General features: G+C 49.9%; 1 protein-coding gene across 2 annotated transcripts in view; it reads left to right on the top strand.

Moving 5' to 3' along the window:
• The window catches only part of EPHB1 (EPH receptor B1), a 476611-nt gene that overhangs the window by 42961 nt on the left and 407076 nt on the right, over nt 1-26574 (top strand). The window contains exon 1 of one of the 2 annotated variants that reach the window (XM_027061797.2): nt 4506-4935. The exons of the other annotated variant lie outside the window; for it this stretch is intronic. Coding sequence (XP_026917598.1) covers nt 4878-4935 — 58 coding nt within the window. The 5' untranslated portion in view covers nt 4506-4877. Of the gene's footprint in view, nt 1-4505; nt 4936-26574 lie in introns of those variants that run through there. 2 annotated transcript variants of the gene reach the window in all.

The following is a 26574-nucleotide window of genomic DNA, read 5'->3' as shown; positions in this document are numbered from 1 at the left end:
TTAAAATGTTTTATATGACTCGTAAATGGTTTACCTGCTTCTCCAAAAGGAATTGATGAAAGTGGTATCTTGCAGCTTAAGAATCAAATTAAAGGTAACTTGGGTCATGGAGTGTATAACTAAAACTTTAATTTATGCAGTTAAGTAATATTTTTAAAAAGATGGGATAAGGGAGCAACTTAACATCTTCTCAGGTATAAGATAGCCATATAATCATCCTCAGGATGGTTACTGTTTGTCTACGCTTTCCACCACTAGGTAGAATGAAGAAAACAGCCTTAAATTACAATAAAAGGGATGCAGGTTAGAGGTGAGCTAGCACATTCTATAGGTTAGCTTTATAATGTGTAGAGTTATCAAGGGAAGTTATACAACTGTGTTCACCAGAAATCTCTTTCAGCCTTTTAGACAGACTCTTTAGAGGTGGGGGGTGAACTGACTGGCTGCCCCAAAACCATCTAGCCAGAAGGACTTCTGAGCTGTAGACAAAGGGTCAAATCACCTTTGGGTTCCTGGGAATCCTTAGCTACAGGCTTAGAGGTGAGCATCTATAGCTTTGAAGGAGTGATTTAGTGATATCAAATAGCTGGGTGATTAATCAAGAAAACAAGTGAGCATTTGACATCAGAGAGAAAAACAAAATAGCCTAGGAGATGCTTTGGGGAAAATAGGCACCCAGGCTTGCATTCCCCAACCAATGGTGCTTTCAGGGATATTTGCAAATCACAACCCATTGCAAGAGAAAGATCAATTTGCTGCACAGCTAAATTAATATTTAACTTGCTCAAGAAAAGTCAATCCCCTGGGTTATTAGAGAAATTAACAAAAGCCCTAAACTGATGCTATTCTTATCTGAGCCATCAGCATGCTTTCAAAGTCATCAATGCTGTTTTCCTTACCCCTTCTGATCTGATGTGCCCCAACCCCACCCAAATCCAACCCTCTCTTTTAGCCCCTCTTACCTCCCCTCTGACTCTTCCTCTTCTTGCCACAGAACCCTTTCTTCAAACAAAACCTGGTATTCATGCCCCCCGCCCCCCGATACAAAAAGCTGCTGGAATAGAAGGGAGGTCTGGGGCTCCATCCCCTGATCACTCCTGTACTTCCCCACCTGGCAGTCCCCTGAGATGACCTGAGAGCACAGTTTTAAACACCTGGGCAGGAACAGTGACTCCCAAGCCTCATTGTGCAGCAGAATCAACCGGGGTGGGGCCTATAAAATCATATTTGTGGGCCTACCTCATGCCTACTGACTTCAAATTCTCAGGAGTGAAGCTTGGGGAATTAGAAGACATTAAGTCAGAAATTCTTGTGTAATTTACCTGGTACAGGTTGAAAGACCCTGGCAGAGTTCTCCTTGGGATCCCTGTACCTACGGTTTGCTAGGGTCTTCCCAGCGGTGACGTTTTGCAGTTGGACAGTGGTCTTCAGCCAGGTCTGGAAGAGCCACTCAGAACTGCCCAAAGAGATGTAGCAGGAGACTGTGGGTGGGAGGGACCAGCCGAGGGCCATCAAGACTGCCTGGGCAAGGAGGGGTTTGGGAAGAAGCAGAGGGCAGGAAATTCTACCCACTTCGTTTCAGTTTTGCACGTAAACATCCAGCGCAGTGCTTGTTGGCAGAAGGTGTTGAGTAAACAGAAGCCGTTCCCCTCATGTCTGACTGCACCATCTCCCTTCAGCTGTTGCCTTGCCTTCTTCTCCCCCTGGCATTGCTACTGCCTCTGTCATCCTGCCCCACTACACTGCATGCTCCCTCAGAGCAGGGCCTGTGTCCACTGAGTCCCCACAGTCTAGTGCAGGGCCTGCCTGGCTTCATCGCAGGTACTCAATATTGAGTAAGTGGGTGGGTGTGTGACTAGCCACGTGCCGGGAAAGGGGGACCTGGGTGTGGGGGTGTGGAGAGTGAGGGGTTCAAGCTGGCTGAGCCACCCAGGCCCAGAAGGCAGGTTTCAGGGAGCCTATAGAGAAGTCTGGACACCGCGCCAGAGTGGTTGGTCTTTCTTTAGCAGACAGCGAGGAGCCACTAGTTTTCTGTGCTGGGAAGAGATAAGATCAAGTTTGGCTTCAGGAAGATTGGTTTGGCAGCAGAGTGCAGAAAGATTAGAGGGGGAGGGGACAGAAGCTGGGCAGCTATTCAGACTCCCCAGTTGTCCCGGGGAAGGAACATGGCTGGAATTGAGACAGTCTTGTAAGCCTTGTTTGGGACAAGGGCACTGGGAGGAAGATGTGGCAGAAGTGGACGCTGCCCGACATGCCTCTCAAAAGGCTGTGATGTAGTGAAGGAGAGAAAAGAGTCTGAGCCTCATCCATCCATCCATGAGTGAGGGGAGCGATGGAGGTACATGAGCAGGTGAAGCTGCCAAGGAATTGTCCAAGGACCCAGGGAGCAGTTTCCAGGGACGAACTGGTGGAGGGGATCTGCTTTGGAGAGTTGAAGAGGGAACAGTAGAAAGTGGTAAGACAGTGGTAAGAGAATGGGGACCTTGGAAAGGGAGGCAAGGGCTGCAGGACAACTGTTGGTCATCCATTGGCAGGGGCGGGGGTGCTAGGGATCCAAGAGGATGATGGGTAACTGGGGGTGGGTCATTCCCACTGTGATCACTCCAGAGATGTTGGGACACCATTGGTGGTGTATGGCAGGGCAGAGGTCAGCTGGCATGGCGTCAAGATAGATGATGATGGGATCTACCTTTCAGGTGTTGAGGCAGTGTGGGCTGGAGGGTCAGGGAGAGGCAAGAAGCCCTAGTGAGAGTGGGGGAGAAAAAGCAGGATCAGGATAGGGAGAGGAGTTTGGCTGTGACAGAGAGGGTGTGGTCCCAGCAAAGCAGAGACCACACACACACACACACACACACACACACACACACACACACACACGGTGGGAAATGGACTTAGCAAAGCTTGAGAAGGAGGACAGAGAGCATGGGAGGGTCACCACACCTGCTCACTGTTAATTCATTGACAACTCTGGGAAGGGCTTGATGGGGAAGAGGCAGCCACCTTTGCTGCTGTTAGAGAGGCCATCCAGCAGACCCTCCCTGACCTTGTAGTACCAGACCATCATCAGGTCTGGGGTGGGAGTGCTGGGGGGAGGACACTTCTCCAACACAACATTACAGCCTCAAGGCAGGTCCTCAGTGTAGAACACTGGCTATATTCAGAGACGGGAAGAGACAGGAGGAGAGGAAGAGTGGGAGCTGGGCCTGGGAGAATCACTCCTACTTCCGGTGCCCTGTTCCCTTGTTGCCCAGTCAAGTCCTTCCAACCCATGTGTGAGGTCTCACCTGCAATTAGGGTGCCTTTTTCTGTGCCCCACTTTGCAAAGCCTTTTGCTGCTTCTACTTCGATCTCTGCTTTTTATAGCAAGCTGTGTTCACCATTGGTCTCTCCCACCTGACCTGACTTCTGGGGTCAGGCCCTCTGTGGATGCTCATAGAATGCATTTGGAAGTGAAAAGTAGACAGAAACTTGTGGAGGACTAGAACAGCAGGGAGTTAGGACGCATATTCAGCGAGCTGTACACACTGGAACAGCAGTCCACAGGTTCTCTGAACCTCCTTCCTTCCTTCCTTCCTTCCTTCCTTCCTCCCTCCCTCCCTCCCTCCCTCCCTCCCTCCCTCCCTCCCTTCCTTCCTTCCTTCCTTCCTTCCTTCCTTCCTTCCTTCCTTCCTTCCTTCCTTCCTTCCTTCCTTCCTTCCGATATATGCCATCACCTTCACTGTTCAAGGTACTGGGCTTTCTGTAGTAACAAAACACATATGAATCCCAAGAATGGAGATCCTTTCCATTCTAATAAGGGGAGACCCACAATAAACATATTTTAAAAATTTATTTATTTATTTTGAGAGAGAGTGTGAGTGGGAGGAGGGGCAAAGAGAGAGGGAGAGAGACAATCCCAAGCAGTCTCCACACTGTTAGTGCAGAGCCCACTGTGGGGTTAGATCCCACCAACAGTGAGATAATGACCTGAGCTGAAATCAAGAGTTAGATGCCTAAGGACAGGTGCCCCTAAACATAATTGATTAGTAACAAACAGATGTAAAATCCATTCTGTGTTAGAAGGTGAAGTGCTGTGAATAGGAAGGATAGAGTGCACCTTCCGGTTGCACTCTAAAGGGTAGCCAGGGCAAGTGTCGCTAAGATGAAATAAGAAAAAATTGATTATTTAAAGCTCACCCAATCCTGGTGTGCTATAAGGAGGGCAAAGCGCCTCAACAGGCTCCTTGACCAGGCCTCCTAAGTCTGGGGCCTCGGGAGCTGGGCAGGCGGGTGCGTTTCTCAGAGAACACCACGAGGGGGAGCCCGGACCCCTCCTAGTGCCTTCCGAGCCCTCCCGCACAGCCTTGCAAGCAAAAGTTTTTCTTAAACTAACAATGCCTGTGTAAGGAGGTGCTCGCGCCTGATTGGACGGGGGAATTTTGCAGGTTTGATTCCTTGATTGGACAGGAGGTGTTAGGGGTGGGGAGAGAGCTGATGGTGGGGGATTCCACTCCCTCCCGCGTCAGTCTGGCCGGCTCCGTCCTCTCGTAGGCTCCGCTGTAGCTCGCAATGTGACACCAGGACGCACACGCACTCGCGCGCTCTCCCCAGCTCACACTCCCTCGCCCTCTCTCTCCCATACACGCGCACGCACACACCCACCTCTCCCATAAACACACACACACACATGCACACCCACACCCACGCGCGCCCGCACCGCCCCACGCGCGCACACTCCCGCCCACGCCCACGCCGCGCTCCGGGGAGTCCGGTCCCAGCTAGAGCGCGAAAGGATACGGAGAAGCCACCGGCGGGGAGTGCAGCGGCGCCCCGGGACGCGGCGCCCTCCCCGCGCGGCCGCTTTGGCTTGGGCTCGGCCTGGGGGCCGCCGGCCGGCGATGGCCCCGGATTGCCTGCTGCTGCTCCTCCTGGCATCCGCAGTGGCCTCTATGGAAGGTAACGTAGCCTCCGCGGAGCAAGTTGGCGGCTGGCGGCTGTATCCCCGGGGCTGGTCTGGATGCTTCGCGCCGCCAGCCTCCCGCGACCGGAGGGCACGGCTGCTGGGGAGCCCCGGCCGCAACCGAGCTCGAGGCTGGGGCGGCACCCCTGGCGCGCCCCCGGCTGGCTCTCGGCGCCAGCAGCTGGTTCGCGAAGCCCCTGGCTGCGGCGCCCCGGCGCTCCTGGGCAGCTCGGGTCTCTCGGAGCTCCGGCTCGGCTCGGGGAGCGTGGAGCCCGCTGCATTGCGGTGCAGGCTCCTTAGCTCTGGGGGCGCCCGGTACTGGGGACGAAGGGACGGCTCCGGCCATCCGGCCCCTGGAGTGCGAGCGCCTGTCGGTTCCCTTCCTGTCCCGGCCACGGATGCGCTTAGGTGGCCGTGCGCCACCTCTCCTTTACCTCTGCTCGGGCTCGGGGACTCTGGGCTCGGCGGGCTAGCTCTGAGCGCGGGGATCAGAGCTCTACCCCGGTGCCCCGAAAGTGGCTGCCGGAGGAGAGGGACTGAGTTCATTGGCCGTACCCTCGGGGGATAGTCTGGTGGTCCCGGAGCCCGCGGGAGCTGCATCTTTCCTGGGTCAAGTCGGGGCGAGGCGGACACCTTTGTCGCCTCTTGAGCCTGGGAACGGGGGGTGCTGTGGGTGGGTGGTAGGTCCGGCCGAAACTCGCCCAGCGTCGTCTTCGCCCCGGAGGGGAGACTCGCAGGCCAGGAGGCAGCGACACTCCCCCTGCTACTTCAGCCTTGGCTGCGCTTTGGGCTGTGGCCGGGCAAGCGCGCCCCGCGGGCACAGCGCCTGGCGCAGCAGGGAGCACCCGCGCTCGGCGGCGCCCGCGAATCCCTGTGGGAAATCCCTGCCTTGCTCCCCGCCCCCGCCCCTCCCCCGCCCCTGGTCCCAGATACTGAGCGCGGGCCGCAGCCCCTCCTGGGAACGCGGCTCGGCCCCTGAGCCGAGCGGAGTTGCTGGGGGGAAACCACTGTCGGGGTGGTGCGCCGCCACGGCCGGGCTCGCAGCCTCGTTTCCCGGTGGCCGGCGGGTTGAAACTCCGCGGAGGGACTCTGCGCGGCAATCATGCGCAGCGTTCTGAACTGGTGGCTCGCTGGGCTGGTCTGTCCGGTCCCTCGCAAGCTGTTACCGGTTGCCCAGCGGAAACGCCCCCACCCCAGACACCGTGGTCCAGCGCTCCTGACACCTCCGGAAAGCGCTGCCCTTCTCGGAGTGGAGCTGGGGCATTCGGGGCCCCAGGGCGGGGCTGATGCCTTCCCCGCGTGGGGAAGACCACGGTGTGCCGCGTTCGTTCTGGTGGCGGCGCGGGGGTGCGACGATGAATGCCTAGAAAGCTCTCACTTGCCTTTCTGAAGATGGTTTTTTGTCTGCCTCCCGCTGCCCTTCCCGGCTTCTGGTCTTTGTGCGGAGGGGATGCATTTTGGGACGTGCGGGGACTAGAGCTGTGTGGAGCGCGGGCGACACCCCGGAGCAGGGATGCTTGGGTTTGACTTACAGAGAGGCAAAGGCGGGAGCAGTTGAAATAGGACAAGCGCAGCGTTTCACACTTCCAAACCGATCAGGACAACCTGGGTGAGCGAGCGTGAACAACGGGCTAGGGGAGGCTGGACTTTGTAGCGTCCAACGTCCTAGCGTCTTCGCGCCTGCCAGAGGGTCAGAGGCTGAGCCTCGGAGAGCAGAGGGGTGCCCACTTTGGGAGCCTGGTCTTGGCACTGGGTCTCCATCGATGAAAGGAGGGCATGCAAGCGAGCAAAATTGTTCGAAGAGCAAGTGCGTGGGAACCCACGTCTGGATGCTCGCAGTTGCTTCCGTAGACGCCTTCTTGGCTCCCGGTCGGCTGCTGGGCTGGAGCTGCCCGAGGGAGAGTGCCCTTGTACGGGTGGCGCCCAGCCCTGTATATGCGCCCTGTCACTAGGTGTCCTGGAGTGGCTCCTGTTGTGGGAGTTGTGTTCCTTCTCGGCACAGCCCCAGCAACTTTGCCAGCAGCCTGGCAAGAAGAGCCTGGCTTTCTAAGCTGAAAATCTCTCCAGAAAGGGTTAAAAGAAACACCACATTCAGCAGAATATTAAAGCAGCCCCATCGTCCCTGCTCAGTGCGCAGGGATAGTACACACCATTCACTCCTATCTCTCCTCCAGCGAACACAGACAGGTTCATTTTCTCCTTTTCACACGCAGAGCCGCCTTCCCGCCTGCCTGGCTGGGTTGGGGCCAGCGTCACTGGGTTTGTGATGAGTGAGGGATAATTATCAGAAAAGTGGATCAATGAGCTGCCTACACAGACAGCAGATCCCTCCCAAACTCTGCTGTATCTAGGGGTGCCTCTCCTTGCTGGTTTGGCCCCTTAACCTGTCTTTTTTCCCTTAGTGGGGCTCTGGTGGAATTGCACTGGGGCAAGCAGCTCCAAAACCAGGCAGGTCCTTAGCCCAGGCCAGGGCAGGAACAAAGGGACAGTAGCAGCCATGGGCCAGTTGGGGACACTTGGCCAGACAGGCAGGCCCCTATGAGATTCTCTGCCTGGGCGGAAGGAAGGGGCTGGTTGACATGAGGTGTGGGAAATCCACACTGAAAGAGAGCACCCCTCCATTCCCTCCCCTTCCCCATTTCCATTGGCTCTGCTTTGTGGGGAGAGAGAAGGCATTGTGGGGGGCGGGGAGGAGGCTGCCTGGGGCTTTTAAAGTTTATTTTCAGAGGAGAACAGGGCAGCCTGGGAGGCAGGGATGCTGAAATCCTCTGGCTTTCCGGACACAGAACCGGCCTCTTAGTCTCCAAACACTTGCCTCTTCAAGCTTAAGTCCTTTCACACTGTGTCTGGGGCTTGTTGAGAATGGGCCACTGGTGTCTACAAGGGAAGACAACCACCTGCCTTCTCCGAGCTGCCCTTTGGCCTGTGCAAAACAGGGTCTGGAGACCTGGCCTTCTTTTGGGCTGTTTCTGCACCAGTAGGACGTGTTGGGCTGGCAGCAGAACGCCCGCTCTCAGAGTGGACTAAGCATGTTGGCCTTTCTGGGAGGCAGCCATCTGGCATCACTGAAAGCTCATAGCATCTTCCCAGCCCCACCCCTGGCATCCATGAATGACCATATACCTGCAGGTGGCCTCATTGTTTGGACAATGGCTGACCAGAGCTCTCCCAGGAGATCTGCTTTTAGGTGTGGCCTGCAGTGAAGTCCTGGGCTTGCCGTCCTTGAACATACACATGTGTTTGATTTGGTGGCAGATTTCTCAGGGCCTGACAAATAGTGGGTTTTCAGTAGGGGCTGTTGATGCATGAATACACAGCCGAGTTACTGTGCTCCTTTGTGGAGCACACCTTAAAATACAAAGGCACTGAGTTACACCATATGCACTTAAATCTCCATTACAAGTTTATGGGGAAAAACCCCCGTCCTCAGCCCCTGTGTCTACAACAGGCCAGCAGGCTAGGCACTGATTGGCTCTTTCTGCATTTTATGTTACTATTTCTTTGCTGTGTGTGCATCTGTTTTGGGTATCTGTGAGTGTACATGAGTCTACAAGCAGTAGCAGGCGCTAAAGATTTAAAAAAATGTCTGGGAGAGACAAGTAATTTTGAGGAAATTCTATTAGGTGATTTTATTTTCTATGCATTGTGAAAAGGTGGCTATTACTCAGTGTTTGTGGAGGGACCCCCTCAAGCCAGTGAGTGGAATGCTGGTGAGGCAGGGCAACGCAGCTCTGGGTAATTGCTTGAGAAAATTCTTGGCAGTGTAAACAGCTGCAGAGATTGGACCCAGCCCCAGCTTGAACCTTCTGGGTTGACAGAGCGGAATTGTCACCGGTGATGCCCAGGGACATGAGGAAGGCCTGCTGGGCCACATAGTATCCTGCTCCAGCCCCTCCTGCCATTTGTTGATCTGTATAAAACCAGACCTAGATCCCAGAAGCCCTATCCTGGCCCCTCACAAGTATGGATCCTGATTACCAACATGTGCTTTGGGAAAGGCCTGTGAGGCAGAGATAGGATACGGCATCCTGTACAATTGTACCCATCCAGAAGTAATCGTTGATAAAACAGATTGGACTGAAGAAGGGTGGTGTCAAGGTGTGCATGACAGCTCCATGACCCCTTCTTCTGGATCTAGTGTGTGGACCCACCCCCACCCCGTTCACTAGAAGCTACCTCTTCTCTAGTTGGTTGAATGAATTTCAGGAACTTGGGGTAGTGGAGGAGGTGTAGGGTCAGGAATGGGGTCTGACTATGGGATGGGGCAGAGATCTACACAAAGTGGAGACAGAGGCTGGATTGTGAAGGCAGATTTTTCATCTTCCAATTCTGTGGCTGGGGAAAATCAGTCCCCTGGGCCAAGTGTCTTTCTCTGTACAGTGGGTCATGAAGCTCACCTGTTCCAACCTTAGAAGTTGGGCAAGTTATATATGTTATGAGGATACACCTGTACTAGTTCAAAACTAGAGATGCTGTTAAAGTCAAAGATATATTTTTATTATTGAATCAAAACAGTCATCTAATAACTATTCTATAAGAGTTCTTAATACCACTCAAATTCAGGAGCATAAGTCTTTGGCAGTGTGAGCCAAGGGTTAAAGCAATTTTAAAAGCCAGAAGAGCAGAGTATCATCTTGGGCAGTGGTTCTCAGGCTTCAGGAATCTTCATGGCACCTAGGCAGTTTGTTGTAGGCTCATGGGCTCTAACCCCCAAAGTTCAGCAGGTCTGGATGGAAATCTGTTTCTGGCCTCCCTGTAAAGATCCTGATGTAGTGCTTCCTGGAAACACTGCCCAAGGGGAGGTTCTCAATGAGGCTGCAGCCAGAAATCATGGGCAGTCTTGCTCCCCTTTGTACTTACTGAGTCAGAATGGCCTGGAAATCTGTATTTGTAACAAAGGGCTCCAGTGATTCAGATGCAGGCCACCTGGCACCAGTATATTTGGGAGCTGCTGGTAATAGCCAGCACTTAACATAGGTGTTGTTCTAGGTACTTTACATAAGTCAATTCATTTAATCTGTACAACGTCTGTATCAGTTAGGTATTGTTATCAACCCTACTCTCCCATTTTTCAGGTTAGAAGACTGAAATACAGAGTAGAGAAGTCATTTGGTAAGGTCACATAGCTAGTTAAGTGTCAGTGCACTTGAACCCAGGTGGTGAGATTCTGGAATCTGTGTTCTTAACCATCCACCTTACCTCACCACTTTTGTAGGCTTTGCGTGAAGAAAGGTTCAGATTGGCCTGAATCCACAGGCTGAAAGAATTCTGATGCTAACTCGGCCATTGAGTACTTCATTGATTACTGGGCACTCCATGCTTCCATGGTCATGGGAGAAGGAATGAGTGAAGTGTTCAGATAACCCCAACACTTCAGCTTGAACACCAGTCTCTGTATAGCTCCCTTCCTGCCCCTTCTTCCCACCTCCCACCCTACACACCTACACACACACACACACGTACCCCCCCCCCCCCCCACCACACTGCTGGAGACCTGTACCACAGCATGGCTTATGATCAGGAATCTAGTGGAAGGACTGGAGTATCTTTCCTCCTCTCCTCTCCTTGCCCTGGCCAGCTTCCCAAAGAAGAAATGATTACTGGCAAGTGTCCCCAAAGGGGATGGGTGTGAGCACCCTGTGCATTCTGGGAGTAGTGGAGGTGGCACATGGGACCCTTACCTGTCTCCACCTGATAGCCTAGAGCACATCCGTCCACCTGGATTTCAGGAGTTTGCATTCCTTGGAAGAGCTCCCTTTATGTCTCCCTCTTCTGCACTAGCCACTTAAGCAACCTGAATATTTCTGTTAGATTTCCATGTCTCCAAAGGTGGTGGAGAAACAGAGCATTGGATGCCTGCCCTTCTGAGGAAATTACTATAGTAATAAAGTAATGCCCTGGGAGAGATTTCATATTTAAAAGCAAAATAGTACATGAGAAATTCCTCAGCTCCTTTTGTGGATTCCATTTCAATTTCAGCAACAGTTGGGGCTCTCGGTCAGAGTGTGTTTGTGCTTGGAGAGGGGGCATTGACTGGCTAAGTCAGGGCCACCTGCTCCATCAAAGACCCCTGACACCTGACGTCTGAGCTGCCTTGCTGGCTTTAGTGGATCACTCCTCTGGGGATTAGAGAAATGGGAACACACTTTCCAGGGAGGCCTGGAGGATGGGGAGTTGGCTCTTTGCTAATGGAAAACTGCTTTCCACCTGGCCTAACACACAGGGAGCAACCAGATGCATCTTTAGCTCTCTCCCTCCCTGTGCCTCAGTTTTCTCATTGCTGAATCAGACTAGAGAGGTTGTTAGGGTGGAGAAGGTTAGCAGGGGTTTGGGGTGGGGGCAAACCCCAGGGTAGAAGCAGTGTAGAAGTAGGAGGTGGACAATTATAGGATGGTCCGGGGCGGTGGGGCATGGTGACCCCCTGGCTAATTGTGGGTGGGGTGCGGCTCCTCACAGACTGGCGGGATTTCTGCGGGGGCAGCTCAGGACCCAATTTTGGGGCACCGGAGATGAGTGAGGGGGAGCATGGCTGGCATCAAGAAAGGCCTTAGCCTAGTGCCTCCCTCAAGTTCCCTGCTCTAGGAACCTCCCACTGGCCAACAGCAGGCCCAGTCTGTGTAGGTGGTACAGCGGGCCCTGGAGCCACGGTCCCTGCTGGCCACATGTGGTATCACCTGCTGGGTGTCTCTCAGTGCAACTGGCTTGTAAGTTTGCCTCCAACTTAGTGAATGAGAAGGTTTCATTTCCACAGCCTAGAAGAGGCATCTTGCTCACCTGCTCACTCACTCCCCAGCCAGCACGGAGCATTCCTCAGCTCTGTGAGGGAACGAGCAGAGCTGAAGATGTCGGAGCCCTTTACCATACTGTAAGACCTTGCTGACTAGTGGGGCTTCAGGCCAATCTGTTTGCTAAAGAGGAAAGAGGATAAGAAGAAGGACCTGTTTCCCCCCTCTGTCACCTGTAGCCATGTTCCGGTCAGTTGAAATCCCAGCAGCACAGACAGTGCCATTAGCAGCTGCTTAAGGAGGCTGCACTGTCCCCTCATGGAAGTTTCCCCTAGAGTTCTTGGTAGCAGAGCTGGGCCAATATGGACACGTACAGGAAATTTCTTGAGAATTACCAGGACTCATTTCTGCCTGCAAATTGCACCTGAGGCCCTGATCTCTCCTCTCTCCCCTTTGGCTTCCTGGCAGCAAGTGAAAAAAATGACTGATTTGAATTTAACCTCCTTACACTGCTTCTCCATCCCCCAGTGGAGGTGATAATGAGCAGAGAAATGGGCAGAGGCAGGTGACCAGGAGGGGAGGGGGCAAGTGAGGGGAGCAGGGGCCCCAGGCTGTTGCCTAACATTAGTCTCTGAGGTGTCTTGGGGCTGTGTAAGCTCCAGAGAGTCAAGACAAGGGGTGGGACATAAAAAGAAGAAACTTTCCAGAAATCCTGTACCCTAGTGGCACTAGAACCAGAACTGAACTAAGTTCTCATCTGCCTATCGAGCATTTACCACATGCTGGACCCTATGTATATCTTGATCCCCATATGCTTAATATTGAAGCATTCATTCTCCCATTTTATAGGTGAGGAAGCTGAGGCTCTGAGAGTTTAAGTTACTGACTGAAGAACTAAGATGCAAACTCAAGTTTTGATAGGTTTGACAACTCCCCAGGCCTCTGCTTCCCAGTTCAGCACCTTTTCCATTAACGTTACTTACTCATAAATTAAATCAGGGCACATCTATTAAGCACCAGCTGTTTACTGTCCTGCCAAGTGCTGTCAAAGGTACCAGACAGTGCCATGGGTCTCCACATTTAGGTCCTTTGGCCAGGCTCTCCTTTTGCTCTCTGGAACTGCCCCACCTGTGCCCCAAACTGGAAGAAAACCTTTTTGTATTTTCCTACATGTACTTTGCCTTTCCTGTGTGCTCCCCAGCAGTTAGATCCCCACTGTGGTCATTATTGGTTTTCTTTTTGCTGGATGTCCATCTGGCTCTTGTCTCTGATGAGCTGTTTTGCTTAGGTGATTGCAGTTTGACATCTGTGCCTGGCTCTTAGTGGTGGGAGTTGGAGGACCGTGGGGAGCGGGGTCACCGTGGGTCTCCTGGAGCTCCGTCCACAGGCCCACCTTCCAGGGGAAGGGAGAGCTGTGGGTGCTTACCTTTGGAGACCCCACCCCCCGGGGTTCTGTCCTGTGGGCCCTGTCCTGCCTGGGGCTGTGTTGCTTCTTGAGTTCTGGCTGTTCCCACCCACCTTGCCAGATGTGAACACCATGACATCAGAGAAGGATGTTGGGATTTAGCATCAGCTTTGTGCATGGAGGGACGTGTGGGAGGATTGGGAGGAGAGCACCTCAGTGTCCTAGTCTCACTGGACAGTGGTCCCCCTGGAGGCTGTGATTGTGGAAAGGGCTGAACAGGAGCACCAGGAATAATTGCAGGCAGCCCCATTGACAGTGGAGGCTGAGAAAATGCCTTATCTGCGAGAGGCAGCTGGCCCTTGCAGTTAATTATTCTGTTGTTTTCCTCTCGCTGTTTTTCCAGCACATCAAGGTAGGACCTTTGCCCTTGGCTTTCTCATTGAGGCTAAGGCTGGAACTGGGTGGTAAGCTTGGAGGAGGGGAGGAGAGAGGAGGAGCCTCACTGGGGAAAGGTGGAAGGGGAGCCATCCTGGGATGCTTTCAACCCCTTAGGCAATGCGTCCAAATGGTCTGGGTGGAGGAGCACAGGCTGTAACTTTTGGGGCAGGGAAGAGGGTTTCAATAGCATCAGAAAATCCACTGAGTTTTGGCACAGGTCAGACCATATTTTGGGTATCAGACCATAGATTGATATTTCGGTTTACCTTGGCCACTACCTGTGAGTCTCTTCCAGCATCTTCATGACCAGTGGAAGACCCTTCACAGTCTAGGTCCTCCTTTTATCCTCTCCTCCTGGCCAGCAGCATCTCCTGCTGCTTCATTCCCCCCTGCTCCACACAGCACACATGCACACACACTCCACAGGTACACACACCCTGAGCAACATCCCTATTTCTTTTTTCCCATCTGTGCAGAGGCCAAACTGAGCCTTCTGTTGCTGTGTGCCTCTGGGTCTGCACCTGCTCACTCTGCCTTTGTTATATTTCTCACCGATCTTTTCCTGGCTAACCCTAACTTATTCTTTAGAATTCACAACAGTGGTCACCTTCTCTTGGAAACCTTCCTCCGAGCCCCAGTCTGGATTAGGTGGTCTGCTGGTCTCTACCACAGCTGCCTCTGCCTCCCTCTTGGGGAGCACATTCCCCACTGGTCTATACTTGGATGTTGCTTTTGCTGGATACCCCATAGTGCTGTGAGCCTCTGAAGGGTAGGGCTCTATCTTAATTGTCATGATATTCCCAGCATGTGCCACATAGGTAGGTAGAATCAACAAGTATGTGTTGTGTAAAAACCTGAAATCATGTCACATGTGGTAGTTTAAAACATCTCTGCAAAGTTTTAGATGCCCTTCTTGTCAAAGTATGAAGCCCATTCCTCTCCTCTTAAATATGGGTTGGCCTTCTTACTCCATCTAATGAATAGAACATGGCAGAAGTGATCCTGCGTAATGTTGGAGGTGAGATCATTGAGGATTCCAGCCTCTTCCCTGCTCTCTCTCTCCTGGCCTGCTTGCCTTTGTGACCCAGCCACCATATTGTGAGGAAGCCGAAGCCACATGGAGAGGCCATGTGTAGCCCCAGCCCCAATCCCAGCTCACTGCCAGCATCAAATGCCAGACATTGGAGTGAGGGGGTTTCAGATGGTTGTAGCCCCCATCCTTCCAGCCAACCCTGCTGGCTCCCAGTGGGAAGAGACAGGCTTTCCTCACTGAGCCCTGTCCAAATCATAGATTTGTGAACAAAACAGATGTTGTCACTGTTGAAAACTGTAAAATTTGGGGTTGGTATGGTATGCAGCAATTGATGACCAAAATATCCTAGGAGAAGTAGTAGAAGAAAAATTGTTTAGAGAAGACCAGAGGGAAACTGGGGAGGGGGAAGAGATATGTTACCTCATTCATTCAACATCTACCACATATTTGTTAGCCTACTATGTGCTAAGCAGTATGCACAAAACAGGAAATGTTCCAGCTCTTGGGAGCATCCAGGTGGGGAGGACAGACAGTCATTAAGATAACAAATAATATAGAATCTAATTTTAGGAAAGTGCCATGAAAGGATAAACAGGGCAATGTAATTGAAAGTGATGAGGGCAGGCTTGGACAACTTGAAACGGGGGAGAGGCTGGGGAAGGAAAGGCATCTCTCTGTGAGTATGTGAAGGCTGGTCTTGCCAAACAGGCTTAGCTTTACTCTACATGCATGATAGATTTTGGCTTGATTATGAAGTTCTTTCCAGCAAAGCTGAACCAAGATGGAATAGGCTGCCATGAGGGGTGATAGAGCCCCATCCCAGGATATCCAAGTGAGGGCTAAGCCACTTCCAAATTAGAAAGCCCAAATTCTATAAGAGGGAAGGAAATGGGGGGTGGGAACAAAGAGACCGAACTGACATCTTTGCTTAGGAGCCATCAGTTTCATGAATACTCATGCAGAACACATTTATTGGGCATCTGCATGAGAAACATTGTGCTTGACACTGAAAACATGAAGTAAAGAAGACATAGCCTTTCCTTCAAGAAGCCACCTATTAATAGACTGGTGGGGGAGACAGAACCATGCAGACTACAGGCTGTAACAGGACATATGATGGAGTCTGATAGATGTGGTATAACATTTACACATCAGCTGCTAGGAGAAACCAGATGAGAGGGTCATATTTCTAGTGGGAAGGATTTGAGGAAGGAGTGTGTATATGTATATGTGTGTGGGCATGTGTATGCGTGTCTGTGTGTGTGTGTGTGTGTGTGTGTGTATGTGTAAGAGAGGGAGACTATATAGAGATACAGGGTGAAGCTCCATAGAGGTAGGGTAGGAGTTTGTCAGGAGTGGTTAGGAATGAGAAACCAAGACTGATAGTTATTCTTACTCTCTGTGTCATGAGGGTAGACATCCAGAGCTCTTCATCAAGAGCTTTGCCTGTTTTATTAGCCAGATCTCTGGCTGTAGAGACACATGTTCAACTCAAGCTGAAGGAAAGCAAAGGGTAGGGGTGATTATTGGCAATTGTTATTAGTGGACAGTTTGGGACTTAGGTTGTGATTATACCTAGGGGCACCAGGGCTGTCTCAGACTCAGTCTCCTTTTTCTCATACCTTAGCTCTGTGTCTGTGTCAGGAAGGGTCCTGACAGAAAACAGACTGCTCTCTCAAAGGGTTATTTGAGGAGAGTTTAGTGAAGAGACTCTTTACAGAGTTAGGAATAGGGTTAAGGGAATCACTAAGGATGGAGACGCAGCCAGAGGCTGGCAACAGTGGGAGGCCATGACTCCCCATAGCCAGTGGGGCAAGGGAAGGGAATGATGCTTGGGGGCCTGGAAAGAGCTATAGCATGGGAGAGGGCTCCCTGACAGGGGCTGTAGACAGAGGAATGAAGCTGCTGTCCAAACCATGCAGGGGCAGAGATGGGGCATTGTATTCCCTGAACTTGTTCACCTCTACTTTTTCTCTTCCTGCCAATATCTCCCATTGGATGAACTCAACAAGAAGGCATGGGGTATGGAAGCCTGGTTCAGAAAGGTCAGTCTCCTGAGGCTCAGAAGAGGGCAAAGAAAGGTGGAGAATGGATCTGAAGGGACAATGAACAGAGCCATTTAGGTTGACTCCATCCTCAGACAGGCCTTCTTGCTATGGTCATGTGGCCACTGGCAGCTCAGGCTCACATCCTCTTGAAACTTCAGCAGAAAGATAATGGCTCACCCCCAGTAGCTGGCCTTCCTTGGATCCTAAGCCTCTCTTGTGAATCAGGCTGTCATGAGGATGATGGAATGCACTCATTGGCCAGGCTTGGGCACACAGCTACCTATCTCTGGAGCTGGAGGGAGGTGCATGGCCTGTAATGAGGGCTGGGCCACCACGAAAAGTCAGGGTGCCATTACCAGATGCAGGAGTGGGTGCTGGACAGTATACCACATTTGCTGCATAACTGATTCATGGAACATAATGGAGAACTAGTGTGTACAGTAAAGGAAAGGACCCAGAGTGCAGGTGGGGAAGGGGCAGATAGAGGGGGTTGTGTCTGTGAGGGTCCTGGTGGAAGATACGGGAAAAGCTGGGGAAACTGAAGGTGATAGAGAAAACGCAGGAAGGGAAAAGCTGGAGGTGGCTGGGCAAACAGCTTCTTTCTTGATGAGGATGTTCCCTGTCTTCCTAAGCATCATGATCAAACTCAAAGTAATGAACAGGCAGACAGCAGGGGTGTTTGGCTAGAGGCAAAGTGATTTTAAGACAAGGGTATCTCAAAGCAGACTCTAAAGGAGGAGGGCTCCTTTTTGGGGAAAGATGAAAACACAGTACGTGAGGGGCCACACCTCTTACTGTAGCTCTCCAGGTTGTGACTTAGCTATGAGAACATCTTAACCTAATGGTTGCATGTAAATTGGATACCCAGTGGAGAGCAAGAATGAAAGAAATGCGAACTCATAGGAACAATGAGATGGCTCAATTCCTTTCAGTTTTCAGCATTATCTTATCAATCATGGCTTAGCCTTACCTGGAATTTCTGTTTTGCATCAATAGAATATGTGTCCACAGTTTTCTGTGTACATTTTGTCAAGGGTTTAAGACTTGTATAACGATGGTAGACCTTCAGAGTCCTTTGCAGACTCCTTTCTTCATACTTTAGATATCTCTTCCTCTCTTGAGGAATCTGCTTAGAATACATCAGAGGAGGACTCCATTTGCCCTTCCAAGTTCCCTGCTCTTGGCTCCAACTTTCCTCTACTCCCAGCCAAGCAGAAAAAGAACAGTTAATTTTTTTTTTTTTTTTACACAGTAGCACAATGCTGCTGCTCTGCATGAAAACCCATGGTTTTCTTTTTCCAATCAGAAGAAAGTAATTTTCCTTTCACTCACCTGACTAACTTGTTCAAAGCGTCCCCTCCCCACCCTTTTCGGATATCTTGCTGCTAAGTATTTGCCAATTCATTTGCATCTCAATGGTTCCTTAGCAACTATCATACCCTCAGGATTAGGTACAAAGCTGCTCTCTGACACAGACTGCCAGGGCTACATTGCCCTCTTTTACGGTGCCTGAGTTACCAAACCAAGCCCTACCCAGACACGAAACAGGTTTACTCACAACATCACATGGGTTCCGAATTACAATGCAGTGCCTCCTTACCTTGTCTGAGCATGCAGACTTCCAAGTGACCCTTGCACCGAAATGCCCCCCAGTAACCTCGTAGCTCCTGAAAACTGTCCTCTGATAACATGTCTTCAGAGAGAGAATCCCAGATCTCCACATTGGAGGAGAGTCCTGTCTTCTGACAGGCCGTGAATTAGGTCCTTTTTACAGATCTGGCGGCTGAGGTTCAGGGAAGTGAAATGACCGCCCCAAGGAGGGGCAGGCACCTGGAAGGCACCAGGGCCAGATGAGAGCTCAGGGCACCTCTGCTTCCTGGTCCACTGTCAACGTGCTGCAAAGAGAGACTCCCATTTGCTGCCTATTGTGAGCTTTCAGAATAAATTTAAAGAAAAAAAAATTTTTTTTTAAGCATAGATATGTGACTCTATTCAACTGCAGTCCTAGCAAATTTCACTTCTCACCGAACTAGAGAGTAATTGCCCACGTGAGTAGGCCAAGTGTGTGTGTATCCCCTAGTTTCTCTAGTCCTGGCAGTTGATATTCTTTCTGTTCTTGGGCTTGTAGCTGAGGGCAGTATGGGTGGGGTGCGGGAGAGCCCAGAGTGCGTGTGTCTCTGCGTGTGTCTGTGTGTGTATTTATTCAGACGATGTAGACAGACAGTGGCACTGGACCATTTAGCAAATTAGAGTATTCCACCCTGAGGAGGTGGTGCTGTTTCTGTAACAGCACCAGGCATCCACCACCAGGGCTCACTGGCATGGAACAGCCTGGCAAGTGGAAGGCACTATTCAGAAAAGGACAATGAGAACAGAGCTCATTGTACGGTAGGGCTGACCTTTGCGACTCCCACTTCACGTTGTTATTAAATATCGGGAAGAGACTGAAAGAACAATTATAGTATTGTCATAATGTATAAGTGTAGAAAGCAAGCCATTCCCAAGGAGGCTCTGGCTTGGCTGAGCTTGACAAAAGCAGGGGACTCAGCTCCAGTGCTTATTTTCTTCTCATCTGGAAGTTGTCTCTATTAGTGAACACAGCAGAAAACCATGAACGTGCTGTGTGCAGTTCTGCCATCACGGGCTCCAGAAAGCCAAGATGTCAGGGAGGAAGGGGGTGGAGGTGCTTGGATTTCTGCTCGTGTCCCTGTCGACCTCAGTGGTGGAGTTTTGGCTGCAGCTGTCTTGATGTCTTGATGGCCTGGGCTTAGCGGGGTGCTGGCTCCAGGGATCCTGGGGAGAGTTTGCTGAGTTGAGCTGGCTTCAGGGCTTTCATGGGACAGTGGGTGACTGGCTTTCCCCTGTAGAGAAGGATCACAGGAGCTCCTGTGGCCACTCCCTCCTGCACACCCTCCCAGCTACTAGGCCACCTAACCATGCTGATGACCGGGGCTCACCGCATTGGTAATCTTAGCAGGTGGGATTTCCACACTGGGCCTCGGCATTGCCCTCTGGCGTCACACTCTCCCATGGAGAGCCGCATCAAGACCAGTGTCTCTCAGCCTCATTCTCATCCTTGCTGCTCTAAGGAGTCTTTAAAGACCTTTTCTTCCTCAGCACGCCATACCCCATGAAATGTTAATACCACAGATACACTGTACGTGTGTTTATATATTGGGGCCCTTTGAAGGACCACAAACCATTGTAATATCTAAGTGTTTTTGTCCCCCAGTGTCCCCCAAGAAGCAGTTTTCGCTCCTGTTCAGAATACATAACCAAAACGAAATAAAGCTGGCAGCAAAGTAGCCAGCCCTCAGCTGAGTTAGAGCACTGCTTCGCACCATCTGTTTTTCTGTATAACTTTTACCAAGGGTGGCACTGACCCATTGGGAAGAATGTTCCCCTTGGCTGATCCAGAAGGTCCCCAGCTGGCTGTTATTAGCCTTTAATTGTTGGGTCCTGGGGCACAAGGGTAATCAGTAGGTGTGGAAGTATTTCAGTATTTTAACAAGCATGCCTTTGCCAGGCTGTACTTTCTGGACATCAGCCCTGAGTATACCAGTTTTGAAAATAGTTTCTTGAGTCTGTCTGGGTCCATTTTTTAGTGTTAATTTTAATTAAATTTTTTTTCACTTACATTCCAGTTAGTTACCATACAGTGTAATATTAGTTTCAGGTGTACAGTTAGTGATTCAACACTTACATACAACAACCAGTGCTCATCACGAGTACACTCCTTAATCCCCATCTAGGTCCATTTTTTAAAGTAAATATATTTTTGGAATTTGAGAAACTTAACAGAAGACCATGGGGGAATGGAAAGGGAAAAATAGTTATAAACGGAGGTAGGCAAACCATAAGAGACCCTTAAATACAGAGAACAAACTGAGAGTTGATGGGGGGTGGAGGAGAGGGGAAAATGGGTGATGGGCATTGAAGAGGGCACTTGTTGGGATGAGCACTGGGTGTTGTATGGAAGCGATGAATCATGGGAATCTATTCCCGAAGCCAAGAGCACACTGTATACACTGTATAGCTAACTTGACAATAAATTATATTAAAATAAACAAATAAATAAATTTTCTTGAGGTATAATTTACATACAATAAAATTCACCAATTTTAACTGTAGAATCCCTTGAGACTTGACAAATGAATGTAGTTGTTAGCCACCACACAAACACAACACGGAACATTTTTATTACCCTCATGTCCCTTCTCTGTTATTCCCTTCCCTCTGCCCTTGGCCGCTGGCATCCACTGAGCTGATTTCTGGCTCTCTATTTTGCCTTTTCCAGAAGTTCACATAAACAGAATCGTAGCATATATTTGGCTTCTTTCACGTAACGTAATGCGTTTGAGAACCTCCATGTTGTTGCGCGTATTGCTGGTTCCTTCCTTTTTATTGCTGAATACTGTCCCATAGTATCGCATAGATAAATCATGGTTGGTTTATCCATTCAGTAGTTGATGAGTGTTTTTTTTTTTCTTCCTAGTTTCTAGTTTTGGGGCTTTTATGAATAAAGCTACTGTGAGTACATGTCTTCCTGTGGACACAAAATGAAAAATAGGTTTGCATTTCTCTTGGGTAAGTGCCTAGGAGTGGAATTGCTGGATAATATGGTAAGCGTAAGTTTGACTTTATGAGATGGCCAATTTGTCTTCCAGAGTGGCTGCTCCACCTTGCATTCCTACCAGCAATGTATGAGAGTTCCAGTTGCCATTCTGGTGGGTATATAATGGCATCTCATTGTGGTTTCCACGGACATTTCTCTAATGACTAATGATGTGCTTTTAACGTGCCTCTTTGCTATTCATATGTATTCTTTGATGAAATGGACGTTCAGATCTTTTGTCCATTTTTGTTAGGTTGTCTGTTCTGGGTCCATTTTCAACTTGGTTGTTCGGAGGTAACAGAGGAAACCCCCCCCCCCCAACTTCCGCCTGACTCTTGTTCGGAGGTAACAGAGGAAACCGCCCCCCCCCACTTCCGCCTGACTCTTGGGTTGCTGTGTTGTGCTCAGGAGACCATAGGTTGCTACCTGCTTGGTCCCATGCCTGGCGTGGGGGTAGGTATGGACCATGATCTTCTCCACAAGAATGGGTGTTACTTATCAGGGACAAAGTGCATCCCCATACAGGGGCCGGCACCTTGAAAGTGGGCTGTTAACTATGGCACTGTGTGAGCCTCCATAGGAAACCATAGTTGAGGTGATCTGGGATTGTGTTCCCAGCGTTTATTTTCCACATTCTAACCTTGTCTCCACCATACTTCTGGGTATGAAGGAAGGACCTGTACCCCCACCCCTGCCCAGCTTTGCAGGGGGAGCTGTGTCTCCATGGTGACAGCAGAAATCAGGTAGAAATCTCCCAAGGGTTCTGCTTCCCCAGGGTATTTCTATGACAGGTATCTTTTGGTTTGGGGTTTTCTTTTTATAAAGAAAGGCGTGATTCCCCTAGGAAAGGTGCTCTGATCCTACACAGGGAAGCACACCCAGGCTCAGGCTGGACTCTCAGGCCTGGGCGCACTGGGCTGCCCGTCACCTTTCTCCTGCCGCTCCAACTCCTGAGGGGTCTCCCAGCCCTTCTGCTTTGTGCTGCATTCAAGCTGAGGAGGATGCCTTTGGCTCATTTCTGAACTGTAGATGACAGACTCAGGATCCCACATCTTTCCAACACTGGGGATGATGTTCATGCTTCAGCTATGCTTGCTGTTATTTGCGTGATGATCAGTGATCACAGTAATCATGGGGGAGGTGACATGTGACAGGGATGAAAAGGCCTGCTGTGGTGTCATCAAGGATTGGTGTGCTCTGCTGGGCCCCACATCACTTCTCACAAGCGCCTCTTATGCTCGTGAAAAAAGCTTCCATTGGTGCTGCCCACTTCTGGCTGTGGGCGTCACGGGCTGCCTGAGGGTCCCCCAGAATCCAGACCAGGGCCTGGCACAGAGTAGGCACTTGGTAAATGTGGAAGAGTAGATGTATGAATGGGTGAACTGGGTCTCTGTTACACTGCATAGGTCACTCAGGGAGAGGCTGATGCTGGTGACCCCAAGGCATAAAGCCAGGGACTCATGTCAAACAAAAGCAATGACAGCACGGGAGACCCTGAAGATCTAGTTGTGGAGACAAGACCGGTGCACCTGGTGCTGGGTGGAGAGACCCATGGACGGTTCAGATGAGGAGCTGCCATTGAAAGGCCTGTTTCTAGGGGAAGCTTAGAGGTAAACTGGGCCTCGAATATATGAGCTGGAGGGTGGTAGGGAGCACATCATGGGAGAAGTAGCAGAAGTGGAGGCCTGGTGATGGGAGAGGAAAGGCACGTACCTAGAAGGGAAAAGCAGGTACCTGGAAGAGCAGTTACAGTCAGGTGAGTGCTCAGTGGTACAGCCATGCGGTCAGGGTTGTAGGGAGTCAGGGGATGGAGAGATTAGAGTAGGCTAGGGTAACTGGGGTGGCTTCTTGAAGGAGGGGGTAACGTTTAAAGGAAAAAGAGTGTTTGCTGTGGTAGAGGAGGCAGGGCATGGGTCTGCCTTCTATTCAGGCTTGCCCTGCCCAAAGCTGAAATCATCTGGTATGGAGAACTGACAGAGATGTTTGTTTCTGTGATATATGCCCCTTTGTCTTGGACCTCTTGCCTTCAGAAAGCCTAGGAGGTGTTCCTGTGAGAGGGTTCAGCATCAGTGTTTTGTCTTGCGTCCCGAGGCCCAGTTGGCGTTGCCAACACGGTTCACCTAGAGGAAAGCAAGAGGCTTCTTGCAATGCTCTGCACCAGACTTTCACTAGCTATTTCCTTTGGTTTCATGCTCTGTGTGTGGTCTGTGAACTGTGGTCTGTGGGCCTCACCTGAGAGCTTGTTGGAAATGCAGTATCTCCAGGTCCCACCTCATAGTGATCAAATTCAGATCTACCTTGATCAAGAGTCCCAGGCTCTTGGAGTATTTTGTTGGAGCATAAAAAACAAAAAACAAAGGAGACATGACAAGTGACTGTAACGCATGACCTTTTACTAGATCCTGCACTGAAAAAAACGATGCTCTTAAGGACAATATTGGGACAATTGACAATTGACAGTGGGCTCCCAACATTAAGGGAGAGGGTCTCATTAAATGAAAGTATTATAACAATATTAAATGTTTCAAATTTGATAACCTATTGTGACCAAATAAGAGAATATCCTTGCTTTTTTGATGTATACATCCTACTCTCAGAGGGTTAATGGAGGGAATTAAATCAGCAAATAAATCAATGTGTGTGTATATACTATAATGAAGGTGCATATAACACAATACTGTATATGAAATATGTTATATTGTTATAATTTATTTTTCTTCTTTAAAAAAATTTTTAAAAAATGTTTAATTTTGACAGAGAGAGACAGAGCAGGAGTGGGGGAGGGGCAGAGAGAGAGGGAGATACAGAATCTGAAGCAGGCTTCAGGCTCTGAGCTGTCAGCACAGAGCCTGATGGGGGCTCAAACCCATGAACTGCAAGATCATGACCTGAGCCAAAGTCAGCTGCTTAACTGACTGAGCCACCCAGGTGCCCCTGTTATAACTTTAAATATATGTAGAAAGAGAGAATGAAAAAAATGAATGTGGCAAAATGTTAAAAATTGGTGAATCAGGGTAAAAGATCTGTGGAGGTTGTTGTTCCCACTCATGCAACCTTCCTATGTGATTGATATTTTAAATATAAAAAGTTTTTTTTTTTTTTGAAAATATGGCTTGTTTAAAAGTTTGATGGATGTTGCAAGTTACCCTCCAAAAAGGCTGCACCAATTTATATTCTCACAATGCCACAAGACGGTTGGTGCAGCTGTTGGATGTTGCTATTTTTATTCAGCTATTTTGATGCCAGGGACTTTTCTGATGGGGCCATATATCAGTTTTGACCTGGGAACATTCATTTTTCCCCCCAATTTATTATGAATATTTATAAAAGTATAGAAAAGTCATAGTGCGATGAGCATCTATAGCCCACACCTCGATTCAACAGTTGTTAATATTTTACCATGTTTATTTATCAGTACACAGTTTGGGGGAAGGATGGGAATTGAGACCTAGCAAAATTAAGTACTTGCCACAGTTAAGTGAGGGAGCCAGAAGCCATATCTTCTGTACCTGGTTCTTCATCTCCTGCCACTCAGGTTTTCCTGGATTGTTTCTAGATCAGATAGATGAATAGATATATACATAGATACATATATACATAGATAGATATATACATATACATATGTATATTTACATATATGTGTGTATATACACACATATATGTATATACATATACATACATGTGTATATACATATGTATACGTATATACATATACATATGTATACGTATATATATATACATATGTATACGTGTATATATATATATATATATATGTATATATATATATACTTTTTTTATTTTCTGAAGCAGTTTACTAGAGCATTGGTGTTGGGCAGATCCAAATTAGAATTCGATCTCTGGCCGTGGGCAAACTCCTCAACCTCTCCTTGTCGCAGTTTATTCATCTGATAAGTGGGGATGGCATCACTTACCTGTCAGGATGGTTGAGAAAGATCAATGAGACAATCCACTGAAAGCATGTAGTAGCCATTATTATTGTCATTTTTCCTGTATCCCTCTTTTCATCTAAAGCAGATCTCTAGGGCATCTCGTCCGGGTCCCTGTCTTTACCCTGCCTGCCGGTAGTGTGTCTGGCCCATTTATTCCTGGTGTGTGGCTCTGTCATGTCTACTCCAGCAGATGTGGAGGGCCGGTGCTCCAAGTCTCTGAAAATTTGTACTGGGCACGTATACTGGGTAATGTTCAGCGGCCTGCCATCACTCATCATGGACCCAGAACCCCAGGCCTGGGCAGCCAGGCCTCCCAGGTCACTAACCCCCAGGTGAGCAGGTCTGGACCAAATCCCAACAGCGCTGGACTAGCAAGGAAAGGGAGTGTGGCCCGTTGTTCCCTTCCCACCCTGTCCCCAGGACTTCTCATTAGACCAGAGTTCAAGATTGTAAGGAGGGGGAGGCACAAGGATAGGACTAGGGTAGGGACAGTGAGGTGCTCACCTTGGGTGCACAATTTAGGGGGTACCCAAAACCTCAGTAACCAGGCTAAATATTAAAAAATAAAATAAAATCTTTAAACTCTGGCCTGTGGCTGGCTGCCTGTTTTGTAAGTAAAAAATAAAGTTTAAAACTAAAGTCTGAAGGTCTCAGTCTGCCCACATAATAATCTCTTTGTGGCCCTAGAAATTGGGGATGACTGGAGAGCACACCCCTGGCCCTTGTGGTTCTCAAGACGGCAATATCAACGAGGCTGCAATTCTAGATTTAGTGTGGCTCTTTCATCCCTTAAAGGGCCAGACACCCTGATGCTCTTAGCACCTGGCTCCCCAGGCCTGTGGCTAGCGTGGCTCAGAAGGAGGCATGGGTATGTGGTGGCTTCTGTTGGTGCCGGGTAGCACTTGTTTCTCTGTCACGGTGGAGGGGATATACAGAGCCCCTCTCTGGCCTTAGAACTGAAAGTACGCCTCCGTGGAAGAGATGTGGTGTGGGGGGGCCAGAGAACTGGCCCATGTTTACCTGCTGGTGAACTTAGAAAGCCACCTCATATCTCTGAGGCTCATCTTCATCCCCAGTCCAGTGCTGGTCACAGAGTTCAACCTCCTCCTTTCTGGGTTCTTCAGTGAGGTTGTGGAGTAGAAGCTGGAGCCATTGTGTATGAAATGCTTTGTTCTAGAACTGGGACATGCTCTGGAAATACAAGCTGTCCTCTGGAGTAATAGTGGATGCGATAGATTCCAGTGGATAGTGTCAGTTCCCTGGCCCAGGCTGGCTAAGTGATTATTCCTAGAGAGGAGGATCAAGTCCAACACCCTGACCAGCCTGGAGCAAGAAGGGGCAGTGACAGGTGGAGGGGCTGACAGCTTTCAAGGTCTCATGCCTGTGCTCCCCACCCACCCACTTCTCAAACAGGTGGCTCC

Source organism: Acinonyx jubatus, chromosome C2 (assembly GCF_027475565.1).
Source record: "Acinonyx jubatus isolate Ajub_Pintada_27869175 chromosome C2, VMU_Ajub_asm_v1.0, whole genome shotgun sequence".
In the NCBI taxonomy this organism is placed as follows: Eukaryota; Metazoa; Chordata; class Mammalia; order Carnivora; family Felidae; genus Acinonyx; species Acinonyx jubatus.
Note: the sequence above shows the minus strand (reverse complement) of the source record. Positions and strands in the feature narration are given on the sequence as shown.